At 38.3% G+C, this 25,093-nt stretch overlaps 1 protein-coding gene across 11 annotated transcripts in view; it reads left to right on the top strand.

The window, feature by feature from the left end:
- The window catches only part of LOC5572927, a 104,097-nt gene that overhangs the window by 5,133 nt on the left and 73,871 nt on the right, over positions 1-25,093 (top strand). For all 11 annotated transcript variants that reach the window (XM_021844989.1, XM_021844999.1, XM_021844998.1 and 8 more), the window contains exons 2-5: positions 8,934-9,026; positions 9,085-9,217; positions 22,494-22,642; positions 22,994-23,170. In XM_021844989.1, coding sequence (XP_021700681.1) covers positions 8,934-9,026; positions 9,085-9,217; positions 22,494-22,642; positions 22,994-23,170 — 552 coding nt within the window. The remainder of the gene's footprint in view (positions 1-8,933; positions 9,027-9,084; positions 9,218-22,493; positions 22,643-22,993; positions 23,171-25,093) is intronic.

The raw sequence follows: 25,093 nt of genomic DNA, 5'->3' as shown, positions 1-25,093 counted from the left end.
AGCGTGTACCTCATTGGACGTAAACTGACGGTTACCATTGAAGGTTTTCAATTCAATGAATTTCTAGCTACATCCGGAATTCCTCAAGGCAGCCACTTGGGACCGTTAATATTTTTGATATACTTCAACGATGTTCACTACACTCTCAAGGGGCCTCGGTTATCCTTCGCAGATGATTTAAAGATCTATCGACTAATTCATTCGGACTACGACGCAATGTGCCTTCAGCAGGATCTTCATGCAGCATTTGCCAGCTGGTGCACCCTGAATCGAATGACCGTTAAGGCGCAAGAGAAAATGGAACAAAGGTCAGAACTGAAAAAGCAGTTTTCTCTTTTTAAAACAACAAATTGATGAAAATAAAAACACACAGCCTTTTTATTTGGCAAATAAAAGAGCTGTGTGTTTTTATTTTCATCAATTTGTCGATTTATAAAGAGAAAACTGCTTTTTCAGTTTTGACTTTTGTACCATTTTTACTTGGGCCTTAATCCCGGAAAATGTTCTGTGATTTCTTTTGTCCGTATTCGTAGACCTGTAGTTTTCCGGTACGAACTCTACAACACTGTGATTCAGCGCGTTGATAGTGTGAAAGATCTTGGAGTGATTCTTGACCCACAACTCACTTTTAAGCATCATGTGGCGTACGTAGTTGCGAAGGCATCGAGGACATTGGGCTTCATATTTCGCGTTGCCAAAGATTTTACTAGCGTATATTGTCTGAAATCGCTGTACTGCTCGCTGGTCCGATCAACACTTGAATACTGCAGTGTATTTTGGAATCCCTACTACCAGAACGGCTCTGACAGAATTGAATCAATACAGCACCGCTTTATTCGCTTTGCTCTCCGTCAACTTCCATGGCGTGATCCACTTCGGCTGCCGAGTTACAGAAGTCGGTGCCAACTAATTGATCTTGAGACTCTTCAGCTACGTAGGGATATCGCACGAGCTATGGTTGTAGCAGACACATTACAGGGGAGAATCGACTGTCCTGTACTTCTGCAGTCACTAGATTTGAATGACCGCCCAAGAGTATTACGAAACAATACGATGCTTCGACTTCCTTTCCGGAGAACAAACTTTGGACAACAGAGCGCCTACATAGGCATCAAACGAGTGTTTAACAGGGTCGCTTCTGTTTTCGACTTTCACCTCTCCAGACAAACGATCCGGAGAAAGTTTAAAACCGTGTTTCTTTCATTTCTTGACGAATAATGTTATTTTATGTTGTTGTATTGTTATCGTTGATTGTAATTTTGTTAGTAACTGCTTCTTATTTGTTAAACTAGAATAAGATATACATAAGTTATACATCATTGGGACCTGTTTTGTCTGTTGATGTCATCCAATAAATAATAATAAATACGGAGAATATCTCATCAAATAGAGTTGCGATTACGCAGAACACATTTATCTACGTGAGCCATAAATCTGTACAGCATTGCAATCAATCATAACATCTTCTATCATATTTTATTCGTGTGTATGAAATAAAATATTATCCATATTCATAGAATCGTTGATTCATAACTGTGGGGCATTGAAACACGCATCGCCGAAAACGATTCCGTTGTCAAAACTTTCATAAGTATGTTCAATTAGGCAACATTACCGAATTACTGTTAAGAATGTAACTTTCCCTTAGAAATTTGCCTACCTTTAGGCGTAATCGGTGGTTCGAGATGTTTTTAATTTTAAAATAACTCAAAAAGTAAATGACTTGTAAGCATTTAGCCTTCATATTCGGCTTCAGGGGCTATGATTTTAGTAGGTAACGACATTTTCAATATTACCGAACGTTGTTTACATAGGTGATCTATGTTACCCCATATCAGCTAAATCAAAAAATCACTTAAAACATTTTTTTTAACATGCTTAAACCTTTCACAAAACAAAATAAAGTATATAGTCACAAGCTATGGGTGCCAGTACTTGTTTTAAAAATATAAAATTTGCAACTATTGCATTTTCGAACCAAATATTCAAGAAATATTCAAAAAAAATGATCAATGTTACCCCGGATTACGGTACCACAGTTATGAATCAGCGATAAGACGAGACCGAAAGAAACGCCGAAACGTATACTTTCACTAACACACCATTCGTTAAAGTAAAGATAAATTGCTTATATAGTGTTCTGATCCATAATATGAGTCGATTTGATCCATAATAAGGACCCTCCTGTTCCACTGATCCACATCTGTGGGATGGACAATTTTTTAAATTTCTATCGAAATCGACACTTTCTCGTAAATAATTGCGATTTTTTATGTGTATTCTGGAAAACAACCATATTTGGCATTGCCAGGCGGGTAATTTTGTTTTGTACAAGGTCATCATGATTTATAATCAAATTTTATTTTAAAAAATGTCCCTTAGCTGATCCATAACTGTGGGGTGACTATAGTTTTGAATAGTTGGCCACTTATCTTTGACAGCCTAGTAATCTTCTTCTTGGCATTAACGTCCCCACTAGGACAGAGCCGGCTACTCAGCGTAGTGTTCTAAAATCACTTGCACAGTTATAAACTGAGAGCTTTCTTTGCCGAAATTGCCATTTTTGCATTCGTATATCGTGTGGCAGGTACGATGATACTCTATGCCCAGGGAAGTCAAAGAAATTTCTGTTACGAAAAGTGTAACAGGATAATAACGGGGCAAACCCTTGAAAATGCAAAAACTAGACGAAACGATACGAAACCTGTGTTTTCGGTACGCCTGCGCCGTAGATATCCTGAAAACCGGATTCGGTAACAGAAGAGGAGCAGTTCTCAACGATCAACTTAAACGGAACTCAACTTGAACCAGACTGCTCTTCTGTTACGGACAGAGTGATCCAATACCCTAAGGAATTTGAGAAACACTGTCGCTTAAGCGCCAACACGCTTTGCAGCGTGATGCGACAGTGCACGTTTTAAAATGTGCCCGACTAACTTACCCAGGGCGGGTCTATCGATCGCGGAACCAAACTCAAAAGACTCTCAATCTAACGGAACTGACTTCACCAAATTACTACAGTATTCAACGGGATTTTGTATTCCACTGGTTGTGTTCATTAGGGTGTTAGTAGTGTGCATACAATTGTTTTCTTATAACTAATTTTTCTAACCTTCAATTGCAACTAGGTTGCTCGACGCTGTTGCTGGAGGTGCCAGGCAATGTCGGTGACGCTGGTGACGCTAGTGACGCTGGCGGAGGCTTGAGGATGTTGATGAAGATGGCGACTTTAATTCGGTCCAGCTGGCCGAACAATGGCTGGCGGTTGGTACCCGCTACAGTGGAGTCACTGTAAGCCGTTCGATTGTGAACGGACTGGCTGTGGTCAGCGGAACCACGAGATCGGATGAACGCTGGTCTTCACACGTCTCACTGCACACCTGGTTGCAGCGGGGCTAGCGCGACGGCGCCGGTGAAGGATCGCGTTGGGCCAGTCACTTCACTTGCTCACTTGATAGACTTCACTTGCTCAGGGTGTTTGCTGGGACCCCTACGAAGCATGCGGCGACGGACTGGTATTGTTCCCCCAACAATGGGGTGGAATGGGGAGCGTGGTCCAAAATGGAGTCTGGGACCAACGCCCTCGAGGCGGCGGCTTGTTCGACGGGAGTGCCGTCTTTTCTCGTGGCCACTTTCGATTTGGACCTGCCCGTAATAAAAACCTTCGTTCGAAGGTTTTGACCTTCGAACAGATACACATTTTCTATTTAGAATCACATTGTGTGGATACTAGCATCACTATATTACCTGTACTACTAAAGCTCACTTTTTTAACTGGCTTATATTTTATCTTTGCAAGTGCACTCACTGTGCCACTATGGGAGGGAATTAAATTTAATATAATTTTCTATTTCGAATTCACAAGCGATTTACCGTTGCAATTGAACTATCACACAATTCGCACAATTGAATTTTGGAGTTGGAATATTTCCTATTGTTTGAACTAATTCACTTTAGAATCGATTTAGGAATGATCGTTTGCCTGCCTTTGAGGTTTCAGTAGACCTCTGGAAAGGATTGCGCCAAAGTGTGTCGCCTCCTGATTGGTTAATCCAGTTAATTAATTTGAGATAATTCTGAGAGTAGTATTTCTGTGCTCAAAAATAAAAAGCAAACGGTTCGCGTGGCTTGGTTTCTGTCCGTGCTAGAATAACAGTCGGACTAATTTGGATGCGTTACGTGAGGTAACGCTCAATTAATCCAGATTTTATGAAGCGCTTTGAGCTGGATTGCTTCGGACCACTTCTAAGACTTCGCTACGCGAGCGGTTACAAAAGATCCTGGACCGACTGGGAATCGAGCCCAGACACCTTCAGCATGGCTTTGCTTTGTAGCCTCGGACTCTAACCACTCGGCTAAGGAAGGCTCTAGTTATCATAGAACTTGAATACGGTCTCAAATCTCTTAGCGAAAAGCCTTTTCACAAACTGGGCCCATTTTTGTAATCTAAGTCAGAAATTTCCATATAGCGTTAAACGCCTAGAGGTATGCAATGCCCTACAAATGTTCGTTATTCATTCAATTTTGTTCGATTCATACTCCATTATCAAAGTTACCCCAAAACAGAAAACCAACTTTCGATTGTATGAAAAATTATATATCCATATTGCCAAAATAAATCTTTTGGCAATCTATTGACTGCAATCGATAAATAGGATGCCAGTACTTGTTTTAAAAATATAAATTGTACACTCTCGTGCATAAGTTTGGGTTCACCCCTTAAAAAACATGCAAAAGTGTTCTGTCCATATCTCTATGATTACACGTCCAATTGAAACTCTTTAAGCCGCATTCGAAAGGTAGAGAGTTATTCTTACTTCGTATGTATTTTTCCAAAAACATTTTTTGAATTTTGTGTATTAAATTTTTACTTAAAGTTGTGACATTTTTCAAAAAACACACTGAAAAAACATAGCTAATTTCCTCAGTATTGGATCGACTAAAATTTTAAAACAAGGTGTCATTAGAATCTTAATCTTATATTCACTAATTTTTTGCGGAAAAATCTGTAAATAATCTAAATTAATGAAACAGTCAGTCAAGCCATCGTGCAAAAGTTTGGGTACACCCCTCAGTATGGTGTATCGTGCAAAAGTTTGGGTTCATCTGAGCCGCACGCACATCATTTTTGTCAATAACTCTGCCATTTTTCAACCGATTTTAATAGTTTAAATCTCTTTTTAGCGCAAGTCAAGTCATAAATAATTTTCCTTATTTCCTTAATAAAATCTAAAGGCGGGGTTGGGTATTAGAGTGATATTCTGCTGATACGTACTTCGTATTATCATGGATTTTATTTGTCAGATATATTTTCATGCAAAACGCAAATGTTGAAACCTTTATTTCAATCTCAAATCGGTACAACTACGCAGAATTTATGAAGTAGAGCTTACAACGATATGCTGATTTTAAAATTGAGGATGTTGTAAGCAAAGAGGATTCGACATCGTAGCGTTGCAGGAAGTGTGTTAGAAGGGATCAATGGTGCGTTCAGAAGGTGTTTAAAAGTAATCATACCATGTACCACGGCAACACACACGAGCTGAGAGCAGATTGAGGTTCTTCAACTTCTGCATAATAAACTTGCACAGCCCTCACTCCGGAAGCACTTATGATGGTATAAAGACGGCTTTTACGTGCAGCTCGAACGCGAGTACGACAGCTGCCCAAGCCACGACGTCAAAATCATCATAGGACATCTAAACGCTCAGGTTGGACAGGGGGAGAAGTTCAGACCGACTATTCGAAAATCGGTTAATGGTTAATATACGTTGACAACGCAGGGATAGGGATGGGGCATCTTAACGGACGAGCGTGTGGTAATCGAAAGGTAGAAACAGCAGTTCGATAAACACCTGAATGGCGTTGAGGCAAAGAAAATCGGGTCAACGGAGGAAACGCCATCGTCAGTGCGGGTGATGAAAACCAACTAGCCCGAACTTTGAGGCAGGTTAAGGATGCTCAAAATCAATAAAGCTGTTGGTAAGGATGGTATCGGAGCTGAACTCATAAAGATGGGCCCGGAGAGGCTGGCCATTTGTCTGCACCGGCTGATGAGCACACACTGGGAAACAGCTACCGGAGGATTGGAACGAAATGATGCAGACTACAAGAAGGGCGACACGTTAGATTGTGAGAACTTTCGAGCGATTACCATTCTAATTGCAGCCTACAAAATCCCAGATCATCTTCTGTAGTAAACGAGTTCGTGGGAAATTATCAAGCCGACTTCGTTGACGACCGATCGACAACGGACCAGATCTTTACTGTACGACAAATCCTCCAGATATATCGTGAATACCAGGTCCCAACGCATCACCTTTCATTGATTTCAAGGAGATATATGATAGTATCGACCGCGTAGAGCTATGAGAACAGCTTTCCTGGGAGGCTAATAAGACTGATGGGCAATTTTGCGCTAGAAGGTGTTATGCGTAGAGCCGTGGTACGATTTTTATGAAATCCAGTCAATTTGTTTGCTTCGCGGATGATATGGACATTGTCGGCCGAACATTTGAAAAGGTGGCAGACTTGTACACCCGCCTGAAACGCGAGGCAGCTAAAGTTAGACTGGTGGTGAATGCATGCAAGACAAAGTACATGCTAGCAGGTGGAATCGAGCGCGACAGGACTCGCCTTGGTAGCAGTGTTACGATAGACGGGGATACGTTCGAGGTGGTCGATGAGTTCATCTATATCTTGGATCCTTGCTGACGGCTGACAATAACGTTAGTCGTGAAATACGGAGGCGCACCATGAGTATAAGCTGCTATAACCACCACAAGAAACTGCGATCAAGAAAGATTCACTCCCGCACCAAATGTACCATGTACAAAACGCTCACAAGGTCGGTAGTCATCTACGGGTATGAAACGTGGACGCTGCTTGAGAAGAATTTGCAAGCACTTGGAGTCTTTGAACGACGGGTGCTTAGGATGATCTTTGGCGGTGTGCAGGAAAACGGTGTGTGGCGGCGAAGGATGAACCACGAGCTCGCCCAACTTTTCGTCGAGCCCAGTATCCAGAAAGTGGACAAAGCTGGAAGGATACGATGGGCAGGGCATGTTGCAAGAATGCCGGACAGCAAACCTTCATAGATGGTGTTTGCTTCGTATCTGTGTATTATGGCGTGAAATTGTTGATTGAGTGATATCTGTTTAGATGCTAACTAAATGAATGAAATGAAGAAGCAAGAGGTATAAATGACAAAAACCTTCTTTGAAGAAAATTGACTTTGAAGTTTTTTTGCATTTCACACAAATTGTATGGAAGCCAAAAATTAAACCAATCTTCTTTATTTTTTATTTTTTTTTTTTTTGCTCGGCAGATGAATCACCTAAAAACAGCGTTGGAAATTGAAAACAGTAGATTTTTTAGTAGATTATTTTACGGCTTCGGCACCATTCGAATCGGCAACCAAATTTCAAACGCCAAATACACAATATTTTCCTAGCAAAACACAGCAATGAAAACATTCAAATGATTCTTTGTTCTGTCAACTTCCCGCTGACTAGATTTTCGAGACTGAACAATCAATTTCGCCAGAGATGTCATCAATTCATATGAACGGCTGATTTGGAGCTGCCAAAGAGATTTGCCTGCAGTTCTTATGAGCTGCCGAAGAAAACAAGGCTGCCAATAATAGTCACACTGACAAAAGATTTCGAAGCGGAAATTTTTTGGAATAGTTTTTATGAAAAAACAATGCCATTATCAAAATGTTTATTTATCTGGAAAACTGTAGTGCACTGCTAGAAGATAGAGGATATTCTACAAAAAAAGTTAGACCTTACATTGAGAAAGTCAACATAGTATATTACCTAGTGTGGATCCATGATTCTCAGTGTAGCGTTATCATTTCAATGAAAAAATTTATAACTAATTAATCTCAAGCTCTATATGTACTTTACTAATGTCTCATAGAATGGTGCATAAAAGTTCAATATTTTATATGTATAAAAATAACAAAAAAAATAAGGTAAATTTTTAAAAACCATATCCACCGATTTTCTTTTTTTAGTATTATCGTTGTATCTGACGTTGATAAAATTATAGTTGGCTGACATGGCATGGAAATAAATGTGGAAAATATTCAACTTCATCCGAAATTTCGGTAAACAATAATTCTTCCTTTCTTAATATTGGAGGGATCATTTTTATTTTTTTTTTTTTGTTTCCTATGAGGTTGGCGGCTTACCCTCAACTCTAACACATAAAATACTCATTTCTTGACAAGCCAACGACGCGAGTTTGCCATTGATGTCACCTAAACTATATCGGTGAAACTGTCCAATCATTTATTTTTAAACACTAGGATACGTAATTCTAATGAAATGAAAAACCACAAATAGACCGGTCGAAACAAGAAAGCAACAAGTTGAAGAAGCAACAGTTCCGCTGCACGATCATAGTCTGTACATTCGTAGGTATACACATCCGACCGCAATCACGCCGGCTGCCAATCACATTCTTGGGTGTAAAAAAAAAAAACAAAAAACTTTCGTTAAGTTTTTCCGATTCGTATGCCGCCTTCCCATACTTGTAAACGATTTTTTTTTTTTTTAGGTTTTTGTCTAGCGGCGAAAATTGTAAATAAATACAACCTTCCCGCACATCACTCGGGTGCGATGATGGGGGTAAACAACTTTACAAGTGTATGCTCGTGAATGAGGATAGCATCATGCTAAATTAGATCAGGAATGTCGGCTGCCAAAGTTTACGCAATATCAACCGCCTTGCGTTAAGGTGTCTACTTAGTGTGAATGCGTAGGCTGTCCGTTTGTAGTAGTAAAAATCATTTTGTTGTCAATTAAACTGAAAAAAAAACGTTGCGAGTTTCACTGGTTGCTTCAGAGCACTTGAACTTGTGTTCGGAAAGGACGTAAATAGCACAACTCTTGAAATGTGTGCTAATCGATGCACTATTCTTTCAGGGTAGCGTGCCGTTGAGATCACCGACGCCTCCATCAATGGCGAACCATCCATCGTCGAGATTTAGAATCTCAAGAACCATGCCGTCATGGGTGGTACGTTTATCATTAAAAATAATGATTTGAATATTTCTAACAATTTCTCATCTTCCAGACCGAGAGCAGCGATCGGGTTGGACCTGCACCTCCTCCGCCACCAATCAATGCAGATCCAGAGTACGAAGTCATTGACGTGGCCAATCAACAATATTCCAACACCCCTCCACCAATTCCAGTGAAATCTGCTGGTAAGTTTTGTCATATTGAAAAATGCAAACCACATGGTCTCATTTATTGGAATCTGTAGGTGAGAAAGTCTAGATATTCGTCAACCCACACACAAATAGGCATAAAACCCTTCGCGACACAAATAGGCATAAATCGTTTAGTGTTTATTGAATCTCTTTGGAATTATGTGGTAACATACAGTCACCCCACAGTTATGGATAGCACACAGATATGGATCAAAGTTGCATTAAAACTGGAATATCTTCTCAAATATTGTTGGAATTACCCAAAACACATTTTACCTACGTGAACCATAAATCTATATAGCATCGCAATCAATTATAATATGCTTCAGCATATTTTTTCCGTCCGTAGGAAATTAAATGTTTACCGTATTCCCAGAAGCATTGATTCATAACTGTGGGGCAATAAAAACCATACCACAGTTATGAATCAACGATAAGACGATTCCGAAACAAACGCCAAAACGTATGCTTTCACTAACACACCATTCGTTTTCCTCGCAGATAAATTGCTGTTATAGTGTTTTGATCCATAATATGAGTCGAATTGATCCATAATAAGGATCCTCCTCTCCCACTGATCCACATCTGTGGGGTGGAAATCGTTTGAAATTTCTAGCAAAATTGATACTTTTTCGTAAATAATCGGGAATTTTAAGGTGTTTTCCCAAAAACAAATATATTCTGCAGTGCCAGGAAGGTAATTTTGTTTTGTACAGCGTCACCATGATTTTTAATCACATATTGTTCTGAAAAATGACCCTTAGTTGATCCATAACTGTGGGGTGACTGTACTCAGAAACCTCAGAAAAAATTTGTTAAGAAAATAATGGAAGAAAGTTCTTTACCTTTACTAGTGTTCACTACATAAACTCATATAATATAGTGCATTAGAGTACAAAAGTGGAGGCGACATACGTACAGTATTGGACAAAACTTTGCAATCGTTTATGGACCGTTTGGAATGGAATTTCCACAGAACATGGCTAACATGAATTTTTACATATATTTCTGAGTAATTTTTCAATCAAAAGCAGTAACGGTTTGACAAAAGCAAGTTTTTTGACAATTTTTTATAAATGACATACATAGACATATTAAAGGAATAGTTTCATGGCATCTTCAGCGAAGTTGTAGATTTGTTCATCTCGAACAAGTTTTCTGAAGACAGGTTTTGTATAGAGCTATCCTATTTTTAAATAAATAGTTTTAAATTTTTCGTAGAAAATTTCACTGTAGTTAAATCGTTATTACCTTTAAACTCGTAATTATAAAACTCATACAAAAATATATGTTAAAATTCAAGTTATATCTGATGTGTGAAAATTTCTTTCCAACCTGTCAATAAATAACTGAGATCTAGCTTACCAAAGTTGGTCATTTTGTATGGAAAATCTAAAAAGTTGCAAATGTTTTGCCCAATACTGTACATGCGCCATTAGATTGCATACAAATTGTACGTATATCGCCCTCACATGTGTACTGTTATATTATATAATGTACGATCACCCAGCGTAACAAAAATGACATTTTTGCGTATCTCCAGGATCAAATTATGTGTCTCTAGTAGACTTGGGGTTGCTCTGATGCTGTTCTCAGAAATATCACACACAATTTATATCTACAGGTCGCCAGTTGTTCTTTGATGTATATATGAAATTTAAAATATGATTTATCAAACTTTTTGTTATCTAATCCACCAAACATGCAATATAGGACTTTAACATTCATTTTGGGTGTAATTTGGTTAAAACTGCACGAATAAATTTTAATTAAATCGATTTTTTCAACGTGCTTGCAATCTACATACCTACAGGATTCTTCGTTTTTCTTAATGGCAGAACTCAATACTTTTCTAAACAATCAAGAAATAATATTTGAGCATCAAAATTACTATGAAATTTATTGATAAATATTGTTATACACATAAAGTTTCCATTCTGTGACAAATTGGGCAAATAAATAGCCATACAAGTTGGCAAACTTGCATACAAGTTGGCTGAAATCGTCAAATACTGCATCTTTAACAACCAATATATCAAAACCTAGACGTGATATTTTTGAAAATGGCAATGGATGCAGTAACCCTTATTTAAGTAAATTACAGTATTTTGGTACTCGAGACAAAAACGTGTTCCGCATTGTCATCTGTTTACTAGATACTTTTGAAATGTTAGCTCCTTTGCACCTTGTTTGCACCAAGGTGATCCTGAATAAGAAATCCATACATTGACGAATTCAGGAACAGAAAATAAAAACATGGTGAGTACTGGTGCAAATGATATAATATTCGTCACTCTAATTTTCAGTGCGAAAACAATTATTGGACCAGTTTTCATATTTTCCTGCTAAACATGGATTGAAAGCTTTCGTTTTCAATAATAACATCAATACGACGCATATTGTGGGCAAATATGAGCTCAGCAGCTTTTGGAAAACCTTCTTCGCCGAAGTGAATCCTACTCCATACATGCTAATTACATGTATACATGTAACTATAGTACCCGTACATGTAACTATAGTTACATGTATACATGTAACTATAGTTACAATGATGCCGCGTCCACAATTCCACGCCATACTACTGGCATTACAATTCCACGCCATACACTGGCATTATGTTTTACTCTCAATTATTATTTGCTTTTCATCATAAAATACATATGATTGGTGTTCAGACAGACTGGACCAGATGAAATTTTGGTGTCATAGAGATATGTTGGTAACACGATCATTTTTTATTTTTCTGATGACTACGATTTGATGCTAAAATTGAGCAGTTTTAGTGTGATAAAGGTGTTTTCTAATATGTTATTTTATAATATAACTAATACAGAGTATTGCACTGTGAGTATACAAAAGGTCAAAAAACTATTTAAGATCAAAATTCCAAGCTCGTCAAAAAAATGGTTGAAATCAATAAGCCCTGTAAGACCCGATCATTCTGTTGCCATGGGGCTTTAACTGATATAATAAGGCATCAAAGTATACTAAATATGGCTGCCAAAAAGTGCCGATTCAGGAGAAACTTGCTTAGAAAAATGGTCGAAAATTATATAAATTTTAACATAATTTCATTATATCTTGGAATGTGATGATTTCACAGCTTTGGTATATTCGGCAAATTTGTGTATTTTTGTAATATATAAAATGTTGTAGAACATGTCATGTTCGTAAATTGCACATTGAGCATAGAAATTGTCAAAAAACTGATATTTATGGTAAAATAGGTTAAATTTAAAAAATTTAACCGTGAAAACGAAGTCAAAAATATCAAGTATGTTCAGCAAAGCTGTTGAAAATGAAAAGAACTGAAACTTTGCTGAAATAATGATCGCCCAAAAAAAAAAATCTAAAATATTTTTGCTCGGGTGCCCTATTTAGTCTAATTTAAAAATTATTTTTTATCATTACTCGAGATGCTAATTCAAAACTATGTTCCAAAGACACCTATGGACTGAAACGCCTCTAACAGGTTTTGACCGTCAATTTTCAGTTTCGTCCCACTGTGCGCTGTTCGCAACGCTAGTGTTTTTTTTCTATAGAATTTCTATAGCAATTTCTATGCACTTCTAGCAGCTACAAAATTCAACTAACCCGGCTATCTGAGGTGCTGATAGGGTTTAGGCTCTGTGGTTCTCACTCAACGGTCTATTACGTATGCACGTCTCAAGTGTTGTAACAGAGAAAAAAGGGGAAAACAACTCTGAACTACGCAACCTTCGTTTGGCTTGGACTACAAGTCTGATATTCACTCGGAACTACCTAATGGTAATACTTCAGGGAACTGACGGCTTGCGGATGCCTCCACGCCTTTTCGTTACCTGTTGCTCTATTCGTTCTGGCTGCGACTTGCTCTACAACGTCACTTAAATGTTGGTGCCGGCCACACACCTGTGAGACTTTTTATGATAAATGCTCCTATGCTTGCTGGTTCGTTTATCTCCACAGCGCTGCTCGTCATGCTCTTACCAGATGGATGCCGAGGTCGATCTTGCGATTGAGGGGTGACTTCCAGTTCGCAAGCACCCGACGACAGGCATTGCATTCAATCTCATCTTTCGATCATCTGAGCAAGAAACGGATCAAATATTAGGATATTATCTTGGAGCTCTTTGATCGAATTTTTAACTTCATCTTTGACTCTCTTGTTTCAAGATGAAATTTTATCATCTGAGCAATCCGTACATCAGTAAGCCATAATCAGAAAGATTCTAAACAGACCGTCAGTGACGTCCGGGTATTTTCTGACCTAAAAGAAGTAAATATTATCTGAAGATATCAACCAACGGTAGTAAGTAGATTATTCGTTCCTTGAGGAAATCAAATTTCATTTTTTATATTTTTATAGGTTTGGATGGATTTTATTGAGACCACGTGTTTTCTTCGAAGACTACAAAGGCAAGTTTCAAACATTAGGGTCACTGAATGGAGCGCTTGAGCAGAAATCTGTCTTGAGTTATGAAGAAAATAGAATAGGATGAGTCTGGATTGCAAAAAATAAAATCTTTCATATAAAATGAATTAAAAGTTTCCTTCGTGATACATTCATAATAAAATGCTTCTTTCATTGCTTTGCCCTTCTTACTTGAACCTTAGCAGATAAAATTTGGGCCCTATTTTATAAGTCGAGTCGATCAAAAAGTACTCGACTGGAGTCACTGTCGACCAAAAACTTCGCTCGACTCAGCTCGGTCACTCGAGTTTATCGACAGTTGTCACTCTAAGTGACTTGATTACTATGGGAGTCGACGGATGACATCTGAAATATGCAGGGTTACTTTGATCGACAGTGACTGTAGGCGAGTCACATGGATTCGCTCGATTTACAAAATAGATCCCTTTGTCTGTAAATCACGTCACACGTTACAAAAGTTTAAATAAAAACTGATATTTTCCCACGAAACTGCACGCATTTCTTGTTCAAGAGAAATTTATGAATTCCTGATGCATCTTCTGGCCCAAGCAATATTCATCTAGCAGATACTGTGGTAGCGGGAGAAGCTTTCATTTCATTTGGCATAAGTTTCAGAGTTACTAATTGTACTGTAATACAATTTTCCACCGAGGACTTGTTTCTGTAATACTATTTTGCTCCAACCGCATATTGTAGGTAGAAAAATCCCGACTTTGCAAAATGCAAGGACTCATTAGAATTATTTGAAATCAGAATTCAATCAAAGTTCAGTCACATTCAGCACTATTTTTCATAATTTTTCACTTCCAAACTCAGCGGTTCATCAACGGATCTAACTTATTCAGCACGTAGCATTGAAAGCAAAAGAAAATGCTCACTATGTAGAATTTACTAATACCAGACATCTCAACTGAGTAAAATATCCGTACAATAGCCATATCAGCATAATAGTGTTCACAAATTTAAAACAGAAATATACCCATATGTCACCGAACAAGCTTCAAGATCATCATCTGATAGAGAGATGGAATCATATCAAAGCGCTCTTGGATTGCTGATAATATCTTTCACCATCCGAAGATGATCAAAGTGATCAGATGAGATTGTAATGCCTGCCCGACGACCCAAAGCCAGCGGTTCGTCGTGGTCAATACTACTCGGAGTAGTTCCCGAAGCTGATGCTAGCCTAATACGATAGAGATTTCCCCGACGGAGGGATGTCTGCCAGAACCGATAACATCACGCGTTCTTCTTACTCCGTTGTTAACCGATAGAGTGCCGAAGTCTAGCGATTGCGACTACTCATCACCGTCACTACGTGACGCTCGAACTACTCGGCCTAGGCTCCGACGGAGGATCTAACCTACTCCGATCGCGGCCCGACGTCCGCTGGTCTTCTCACCTACGCCGACATGGTTTGCGTTATCGCTCTGTTCACCGCGTGCCTTATACTTACGTGTTGATAGATTTTCTGCACGATGTTGGCGAGGTTTAGATCTCCGTCACTGCTTCCGAGCGTGCGGAACGAAATACTTTATTAAAACTACATGTTGCGGTGTCACCTCGATGTTTGGGAAATCTGTGCAGTGTGGCGACTCGAATCTATGTAGATACTTTCTGAATCATCCATGAACTGATAGGAACTGTGTCAGGAAGAAGTTCACCTCTCCATGCTTCCTATTCATCCACGTCAACAGGTTTGGGATGAGACGTTGGGACCATCTCCCTTTTTCCGCTTAGTCCCACTCGTGCTGTCACGTCGCTATTGATCCGACTCTGACCATCTTCCGTGCGTTTCTGATGTCACTTCGTTGGTAGCACACAATATCCTCCGCCAAAGTGATGCAAATGAGGATCATACCGGCTATAACGCATACAGCATCTAAAGATATCGTTCTAAACACGACACGCACTGTCATCAGTCGAAACGCTCTGTTTAGAATTTCGTTGTTGCGCTTTGATTCCACACAGTTAAAAATAATAAAGATTACACGTCATGTAAACTTCATTTATGCCATGTAAACAAGGCGTCATATAAATTTAATTCTGAAATCATGTTAAAATGTGTTATATGTCATGTAACCAAGCTAGATTACATGACATACAATTGAAGTTTACATGACATGTCATGTAAATATTCATGATATTCCACGCTCCAATTATGTGCATTATATGTCTCAGAAATTTACACGTTTCGTTCGAACTGTGCATTGCGTTGCCACAAGCAGACACTCCCAAACTTTGGGATAATCGAGTTCAGTTCGCCTTCGAGCGTCGGGGTCTCTCAAGGGGCTCCGCAGTAGGCCGTCCCTTTATTTTCGAGAATGCGAAATTTTATAAGCAGGGTTGGGAAAAAATCTGAAATTCACTCTACAGTAGTCAAACAAAGCCAATCACAGTCAGCGAAGCCAGTGAAACTCACGCCCATCGCTGCTGTCGACGATACCCCTCATCGTTACTGAGAGGCGGTGAAACAACTATCCGTTCCCGCACTGTCGGTGTAAGGGAGATCAGATGTCATCGCAAACTGAATGTTGTTGACACCGAAGAAGCATTAGTCAGCATTGTTGATCATAGTCCTGAATTCATGGTGATATATCGTTGCTCTATAAAGTGGGTTTGAAATTAGTCAGTATGAATTGCTTTATCTAATGAATTGTTTAATTATAGCCTAGTTATTGAAGTAAAGTTATTATTGGTCGAATGGCAGTTAGTCATTTGACGAAAAAGTGCATTAAAAGTACGTTGAAGTTGAACTCGTTTGCATATACTTACCAGCGTTGTCCTCATAACCTGAAATAGAAATAGAATGATTAATACTTACCTTACATAAAACTGTAGATTTCGAGATTGCGTGCTAGTTCAAATCCGAGTGATTGAGATCCTGTTAAAACCAGAAAAACACTGACAATGTAAGACAAACTTCAATACTTACCAATGAATTACATCTAATTACCTTACAATAAATTACAGCTTAGTAGCTGCTTAGTCACGCATCTAACAAGACGGTGTTTTACTCTACTTACGGGAACAGCTGCTGTAGGCAAAAAGCCTTAAAAATTGCAAAACACCCGTTGCTAAGGGTAACCCAAAATTACTGTAGAAAAATGTTCTATTTCCCGCTGCATTTCCCGCATGTAGAGCCTTCAATGACACTACTGATTTAGAGAAAATCATGTACCCAATATAGGCTACTTGATGAGATTCACGATTTTAAATTACTGTAGTGAGAGAGCCACGTGATTTTCGCGAAATTCAAGCCTACTACTATTACCATTCCCAGCACTGCACAGTGGTCCAGGAATCAGTTTTACGCGGAAAGATGCACTTTGAGCTTTAGAATGAAACATTAGACAAAAACGGTCTTCTACAAAGTTGTTTGTATTAGTTGAGCCCTTTGTTTGGGTTTATTAAAAATTAGGGTGGACCACATTTTCATGGAAATTGTGTAACAAACTTTCTTATTTGTAGAAATTATATTATACATGCTTCAGCAAAGTTGTAGACCATTCAATTTCAAGCAACTTTGCCAAAAAAAGTTTTTTTGTATCTCTTAAATTGACCGATTTAGAGCTTTTTTCCTACGGTGACATAGGGTGGTCCGAACAAAACTGGTTTTCTGGCTCTAGAGTTTTCAATTCAAATTTCTCATCAAAGTAGTCTATGAAACACTTTTAGAGCTTTGAAAAATGCGTAATTTGGTGAGTGAAGAAACTCGCTATCTCGTTCCGTTTAGGAGTTATTGTTGTTTTTCTCTCAAAAACATGCCTACTTTGATTGTGAATATCTCTGATTGAGGCAAACATAAAAAATATCTTTTGATGGCATTCAAAAGACAAAATAAAATTGGCAAAGTTGCTTGAAATTGAATGGTCTACAACTTTGCTGAAGCATGTATAATATAATTTCTACAAATAAGAATGTTAGTTACACAATTTCTATTAAAATGTGGTCCACCCTAATTTTCAATAAACCCAAACAAAGGGCTCAACTAATACAAACAACTTTGTAGAAGACCATTTTTGTCTAATGTTTCATTCTAAAGCTCAAAATGCATCTTTCCGCCTCAAACTGATTCCTGGACCATAGTGCACTGGTTATAAGTTTGTCATTGTACAGGTCTCGTTTTGGTGAGAAAAAAATCAGGTAAAAATTTGAAGTCCGTACGTGGACGCTAAGTGGTCCCCCAACGGCCCTGAAGGTATTAGGCGTAGATGACTCTGTGCGCAAAATTGAGCTCGCTGCTCTAATGCTCGCAGCATGAGTACGAAAAGCCATCAGTAACAAATTGTCCTGCACGAGTTGATAATCAGCATAGAAGTTTGTTTTCTTTGGGATGTTTCAAATATTACGTAACGCAAAATTTTCCAATTTTAGACCCCCTCTCTCCCCCACGCAACAGCTTTTGTATGAAAAATTTAAATTTTTTTGTATGGACCGTAACGCTACGGAAGACCCTCTCCCTACACCTTTCGCGTTACGTAATATTTGAACGATTTCTTTGTAGTTCTAAATTTTATGTCAGCGAGCAGTGTTATGAAGATACCCACAGTATAAAATATTATTTTATTTAAAATTCTATGCTGATAATCAATTTGTTACTGTGGCTTTTCGTACTCATGTTGCGTACACTAGAGCAGCGAGCTCAATTTAGCGCCCGGGGTCATCTACACCTAATACCTTTAGGGTCGTTGGGGACCACTTAACGTCTACGTACGGACTCCAAATTTTTACCTGTTTTTTTTTTCCATACCAAAACGGGCACTTTACAATGACAAACTTATAACATTTCGCATTTTCAAAAAATAAGGGAGGCCTACTTCGCAGCTTGTAAGTTGAAGCGCCCATCTAGCGAATAGGGAGTCGTGGGCTCGATCCCCACCGGAGCACGTGGTTTCTTTTCGCAGTTTCAATTTCAAGTTGTACATTTGACACGTGTTTCGTCGTGTACATGTAAACTTTAAAACGTCAAAATCTTATAACAGCAAGATTCCTTAGGCGGGAATTGCCTATAACATGAATATTATGAAAATTTATTGTTTTTTTTTCGGTGAATACAATACCTATACTCAGAGTGAAAGGGTGTAACGAAAGTAATGAAATGACAAGATGGATAGAATCGCAAGCGAGCGACGAGAGAAATGAATAGAAGTTGAAAATTTGTTTTAACAGAGGGCCATATGTGTGAACAACACAATCGAAACGACAAGCGTTGCTCGCTTGCGGTCTATCCATCTTGTCATTTAATTACTTTCGTTACTCCCTTTCACTCTGAGTATAGGTATTGTATTCACCGAAAAAAGCCAATAAATTTTCATAATAATGAAGTCATGCGGTGATTGAACCTTATAAATTTATAACATGATTATTAATTAACTGTGCAAGATAATCCCAGCTCAGTTGTGTTGATGCAGCTCTGGAAAATAAAATGATTACTGTAAAACGGGGTAACTTTGAAAATACGGGTAACTTCGATAGTGACCCACCACATACCTCCATTATCAAAGTAACCCCAAAACAGAAAACCGACTTCCAATTCTATGAAAAATTATATATCCATTCATGGTAAATCTTTTGTCAATCTATCACCTGCAATCGATAGCTAGGATGCCAGTACTTGTTTTAAAAATATAAATTATCATTCTGCATAAATATTAAAGTTTTCTTTAAAAAAAAACTAGCAAAGTTATCCCGTTTTACGGTACCGAGTTTTCAATCATTAGACCGTTTTCGTCGCATTGCTCTATGCCGATTATTCTGTTGACGTTTCTGTGCTTGTTATTTTTTCGGTTGGCTTGCAAAGTCTGACACCAATCTCCTAGACCGAGACCGTAGTACGCATTTTAGCGTAGAGTTCTTCTCTTGCACTCTAACGTTGATTAGGCGCCTAATCTATAAAAGTACGAAAATTGACCCATTCTCACCCCATCGAGGCGGTGACAATGCGTCAAAGAAACTTGAATTGGTTCGCATTAGAAACGAAGCAGAACAATTGTCTTTTATTCAAGTTTAATGTTACAGTCAACTCTCTCTAACTCGATACATATTTTGCATCAAGTTAGAGAACCATAGTAAAGTATGGTTTTCAAGGCTACCTCGATGATCCCAAGGACCGCAGATAGTGTTCTGTTAGTTGCTTGAAATTGAATGGTCTACAACTTTGCTGAAGCATGTATAATATAATTTCTACAAATAAGAATGTTAGTTACACAATTTCTATTAAAATGTGGTCCACCCTAATTTTCAATAAACCCAAACAAAGGGCTCAACTAATACAAACAACTTTGTAGAAGACCATTTTTGTCTAATGTTTCATTCTAAAGCTCAAAATGCATCTTTCCGCCTCAAACTGATTCCTGGACCATAGTGCACTGGTTATAAGTTTGTCATTGTACAGGTCTCGTTTTGGTGAGAAAAAAATCAGGTAAAAATTTGAAGTCCGTACGTGGACGCTAAGTGGTCCCCCAACGGCCCTGAAGGTATTAGGCGTAGATGACTCTGTGCGCAAAATTGAGCTCGCTGCTCTAATGCTCGCAGCATGAGTACGAAAAGCCATCAGTAACAAATTGTCCTGCACGAGTTGATAATCAGCATAGAAGTTTGTTTTCTTTGGGATGTTTCAAATATTACGTAACGCAAAATTTTCCAATTTTAGACCCCCTCTCTCCCCCACGCAACAGCTTTTGTATGAAAAATTTAAATTTTTTTGTATGGACCGTAACGCTACGGAAGACCCTCTCCCTACACCTTTCGCGTTACGTAATATTTGAACGATTTCTTTGTAGTTCTAAATTTTATGTCAGCGAGCAGTGTTATGAAGATACCCACAGTATAAAATATTATTTTATTTAAAATTCTATGCTGATAATCAATTTGTTACTGTGGCTTTTCGTACTCATGTTGCGTACACTAGAGCAGCGAGCTCAATTTAGCGCCCGGGGTCATCTACACCTAATACCTTTAGGGTCGTTGGGGACCACTTAACGTCTACGTACGGACTCCAAATTTTTACCTGTTTTTTTTTTTTCCATACCAAAACGGGCACTTTACAATGACAAACTTATAACATTTCGCATTTTCAAAAAATAAGGGAGGCCTACTTCGCAGCTTGTAAGTTGAAGCGCCCATCTAGCGAATAGGGAGTCGTGGGCTCGATCCCCACCGGAGCACGTGGTTTCTTTTCGCAGTTTCAATTTCAAGTTGTACATTTGACACGTGTTTCGTCGTGTACATGTAAACTTTAAAACGTCAAAATCTTATAACAGCAAGATTCCTTAGGCGGGAATTGCCTATAACATGAATATTATGAAAATTTATTGTTTTTTTTCGGTGAATACAATACCTATACTCAGAGTGAAAGGGTGTAACGAAAGTAATGAAATGACAAGATGGATAGAATCGCAAGCGAGCGACGAGAGAAATGAATAGAAGTTGAAAATTTGTTTTAACAGAGGGCCATATGTGTGAACAACACAATCGAAACGACAAGCGTTGCTCGCTTGCGGTCTATCCATCTTGTCATTTAATTACTTTCGTTACTCCCTTTCACTCTGAGTATAGGTATTGTATTCACCGAAAAAAGCCAATAAATTTTCATAATAATGAAGTCATGCGGTGATTGAACCTTATAAATTTATAACATGATTATTAATTAACTGTGCAAGATAATCCCAGCTCAGTTGTGTTGATGCAGCTCTGGAAAATAAAATGATTACTGTAAAACGGGGTAACTTTGAAAATACGGGTAACTTCGATAGTGACCCACCACATACCTCCATTATCAAAGTAACCCCAAAACAGAAAACCGACTTCCAATTCTATGAAAAATTATATATCCATTCATGGTAAATCTTTTGTCAATCTATCACCTGCAATCGATAGCTAGGATGCCAGTACTTGTTTTAAAAATATAAATTATCATTCTGCATAAATATTAAAGTTTTCTTTAAAAAAAAACTAGCAAAGTTATCCCGTTTTACGGTACCGAGTTTTCAATCATTAGACCGTTTTCGTCGCATTGCTCTATGCCGATTATTCTGTTGACGTTTCTGTGCTTGTTATTTTTTCGGTTGGCTTGCAAAGTCTGACACCAATCTCCTAGACCGAGACCGTAGTACGCATTTTAGCGTAGAGTTCTTCTCTTGCACTCTAACGTTGATTAGGCGCCTAATCTATAAAAGTACGAAAATTGACCCATTCTCACCCCATCGAGGCGGTGACAATGCGTCAAAGAAACTTGAATTGGTTCGCATTAGAAACGAAGCAGAACAATTGTCTTTTATTCAAGTTTAATGTTACAGTCAACTCTCTCTAACTCGATACATATTTTGCATCAAGTTAGAGAACCATAGTAAAGTATGGTTTTCAAGGCTACCTCGATGATCCCAAGGACCGCAGATAGTGTTCTGTAACTCTATACCTCCCTAATTCGTAGTCCCTTCATTCTCCATCCTCGGATCTACCCCACGTTCGCCAAATCGATGCGCACTTGATCAAAAAAAGCAAAATGCAAAATGTTTTCGTTGGTTTATTCAAAATCATCTATATAAGCGAAATTTACTGAATAATTTTGGTTCAGCAGTTTTGTTATTTTTTATATTCTGAGGAATGTGCATTTTTAAAGACAATATTGTAATTGGTTTGAAAGGCTTTTTAATAGCAATAGGGTATTGAAAATAGAGGACATATTAGGCAATTAAAATAATGAAACACTTTTCTGGAACTTTGAAATATGTTTTTAATTTCTTTTGGTTACAATCCTTATTATACATGGATGATTCAAGTAATATTCATCACATAAAAAATGTGCATATCTTGGTCAAATAAACGTTGAATGCTTTTCATTTTGAATTCCAGATATCAAACGAATGACCGTCATGAAGTGCGACTTGTGTGGATCTGTAACGCCGGCGGTTCGCTGTGCGCAATGCGAAAATAATATTTTCTGCGCATCTTGCGACGATCGCTACCATCGTCATCCAAAGCGTCAATCACATATCAGAACCGTAAGTAGTTTGACATTTTCATTATATGAATGTATCTTGCATGCCCTTTCAACGTACCAACACCACTTAACCTCTTCAACGGATCACAAACATCCATTTGTGCCAAACTACCATTTCTCCAATTTGGCAAATCGTAATGCAACTCTCATCTAATTGGCTGTACCTAGAATAAGATCATGATCTCTGGCGAATTGAAATGTCTCACTGCATGTCATGTCATTTGTATATGATCAACCGTTAAACCTACTCCTTATAAAAAAACATGTCAACGTCATTCTTTCGGTCGTCACATCAGCGCCAATCACTCTAATAGACCAAAAATCGTTTCTTTTTCTCTCATCCAACACGCAGCCCGTAGAATTGCAAACCACCTCTACCACTACCACCCCCACTGCAGTGAAGCCCCCGTTGCCGCCAAAAGGCGAGGCTAGCACAAGTGGCCCCCTGCCGCCACCCAGAAGAAACAAACGCCCCGGTAGTTTTCTCTTTCCCAGTCCCCTGCTAGGTCGTAAGCAGGACCAGGACCAGGTACGCTGCTGTAGCATTTCTTGAGGGACTAATGTTGTATCTACTCTGACTAAATCGAACCCAACAGTCGTCAATTAAGTGCATCATGAAACTATTCATCATTATTCAGCATATTATTTGCCAAATTAACATTGTACACTCTCCTTTCTTTGCAAAACGCTTTATTCATAGACCTACGAGAATTGGGTTTTCCCTGCTTTGCTCTCACTCAGTTTATTACCTTACCTTTGGTTTGGAGTTCTGTTTAGATTAGTGTTTTTTAACTAACGGTTTTGGAATTTTAATTAGAACGTGAACCCTATATGATGCATAAGGCCTTAGTTCAATATTGAAACAACTCGCTTTTGTTTAAACAAAAAATATGTGTCATTTTTAAGAAATTTTATCTAAAGCGATGTAACATCACATCGTTTGGCCATTCAAAGTAAAGAAAATAAAAAACTTCCATGCAAGTTGAAATAATTTTTCACCAAGGCCATGAAATTTTATACTTGAAACTATGAAATTAAAAAGCTATACATATTATCGAGATATTTTGACAAGCTTTGTAATTTAGTCTTAAATTTTTAGTCAAATATACGTTTTTGTTTGAAACTAAATCCGCATGTGTTTCATTTCTCTTCGCTCACTTCCTTAATAACAAAACGCTTGTACTAACATGTTAAAATAGCTGTAAAATATAAATTTACGACGATAACATTATGATTTAAAACAAACACAAAATCTGTGAGTTTCAAATCTTATCACGTGTTTTTTATAACTAACTAGTCACGGTGTACTATATTTAAGAAGGTGATATATTCTGAAAACTGACAGCTACTTGACGACGTCATTCCTATCCACCTCGAACAAATTTTCGAAAAAAATGATCTAGTGGTCCGGATGGTACATGGTACGATAGGAGTGACGTCACATGTTTTCAACAAAACTTGATGTTTACATCAGTGAAGAGCCTGCCTTGTTGATTTTTATGCCGTGTAACTAGTGGTCCCGGCAAACTTCGTCTTGCCATCAAGTAGGCTGATTAAAACCGCTACGAATCGTCCCATACAAAATGATAGTTCCGTGCACTGTCGTTTTTTCCGGCTTTCCCGGTGAATGTCCTGGAACTTTTATACACACAAACACGTCGGAACCCTTGACGAACAAAATGGAGAAAGAATCATCCAAATCCGCTAACCCGTTCGTAAGCCATTTCTTGACATACAAACACCATTCCATTTTTATTTATATAGATTGATCAAATTGAAGTCAAATTGGTCTCAACAGTGATTGGCACAATCATTGTTTAACAATGTCGATGTGCCTTTTTCTAATATTTGTCCAAAGTTGATAATGGAGCAATCATTCTAAAGTCTAACTAAAAATACTAACCGATGGCTTCTCAATGGGACTTCTGTTTAGACGGATGTTTGTTTTACGGTTAAAAACTTCAAGTAAACTGATTGAGAACACAACGTAACAAAAATGACATTTTTTCGTGTTCTTCTTCTTTCTGGCGTTACGTCCCCACTGGGACAGAGCCTGCTTCTCAGCTTAGTGTTCTTATGAGCACTTCCACAGTTATTAACTGAGAGCTTACTATGCCAATGACCATTTTTGCATGCGTATATCGAAAAGACCCTCCGAAAAGACCCTCGACCCGTGGGATTCGAACCCACGCCCCTCAGCTTGGTCTTGCTGAATAGCTGCGCGTTTACCGCTACGGCTATCTGGGCCGTTTCGTGTCTCAAGGTTCAAATTATAGTTCTAGATTTTTGTCACTAAATCTGATGCCGTTTTCAGAAATGTTCCAGCACGTCACAACATTTAACTATAGGTTACCAAAGTTGTATAGAACACTGGTTTTATACATGTTTACATGAAATTTAAAGTATGATTTATCAAACTTTTTTTGTGATCTTATCCAGCAAGCATGCAAAA

This window comes from Aedes aegypti, chromosome 2 (assembly GCF_002204515.2).
Source record: "Aedes aegypti strain LVP_AGWG chromosome 2, AaegL5.0 Primary Assembly, whole genome shotgun sequence".
Lineage (NCBI taxonomy): Eukaryota > Metazoa > Arthropoda > Insecta > Diptera > Culicidae > Aedes > Aedes aegypti.
Note: the sequence above shows the minus strand (reverse complement) of the source record. Positions and strands in the feature narration are given on the sequence as shown.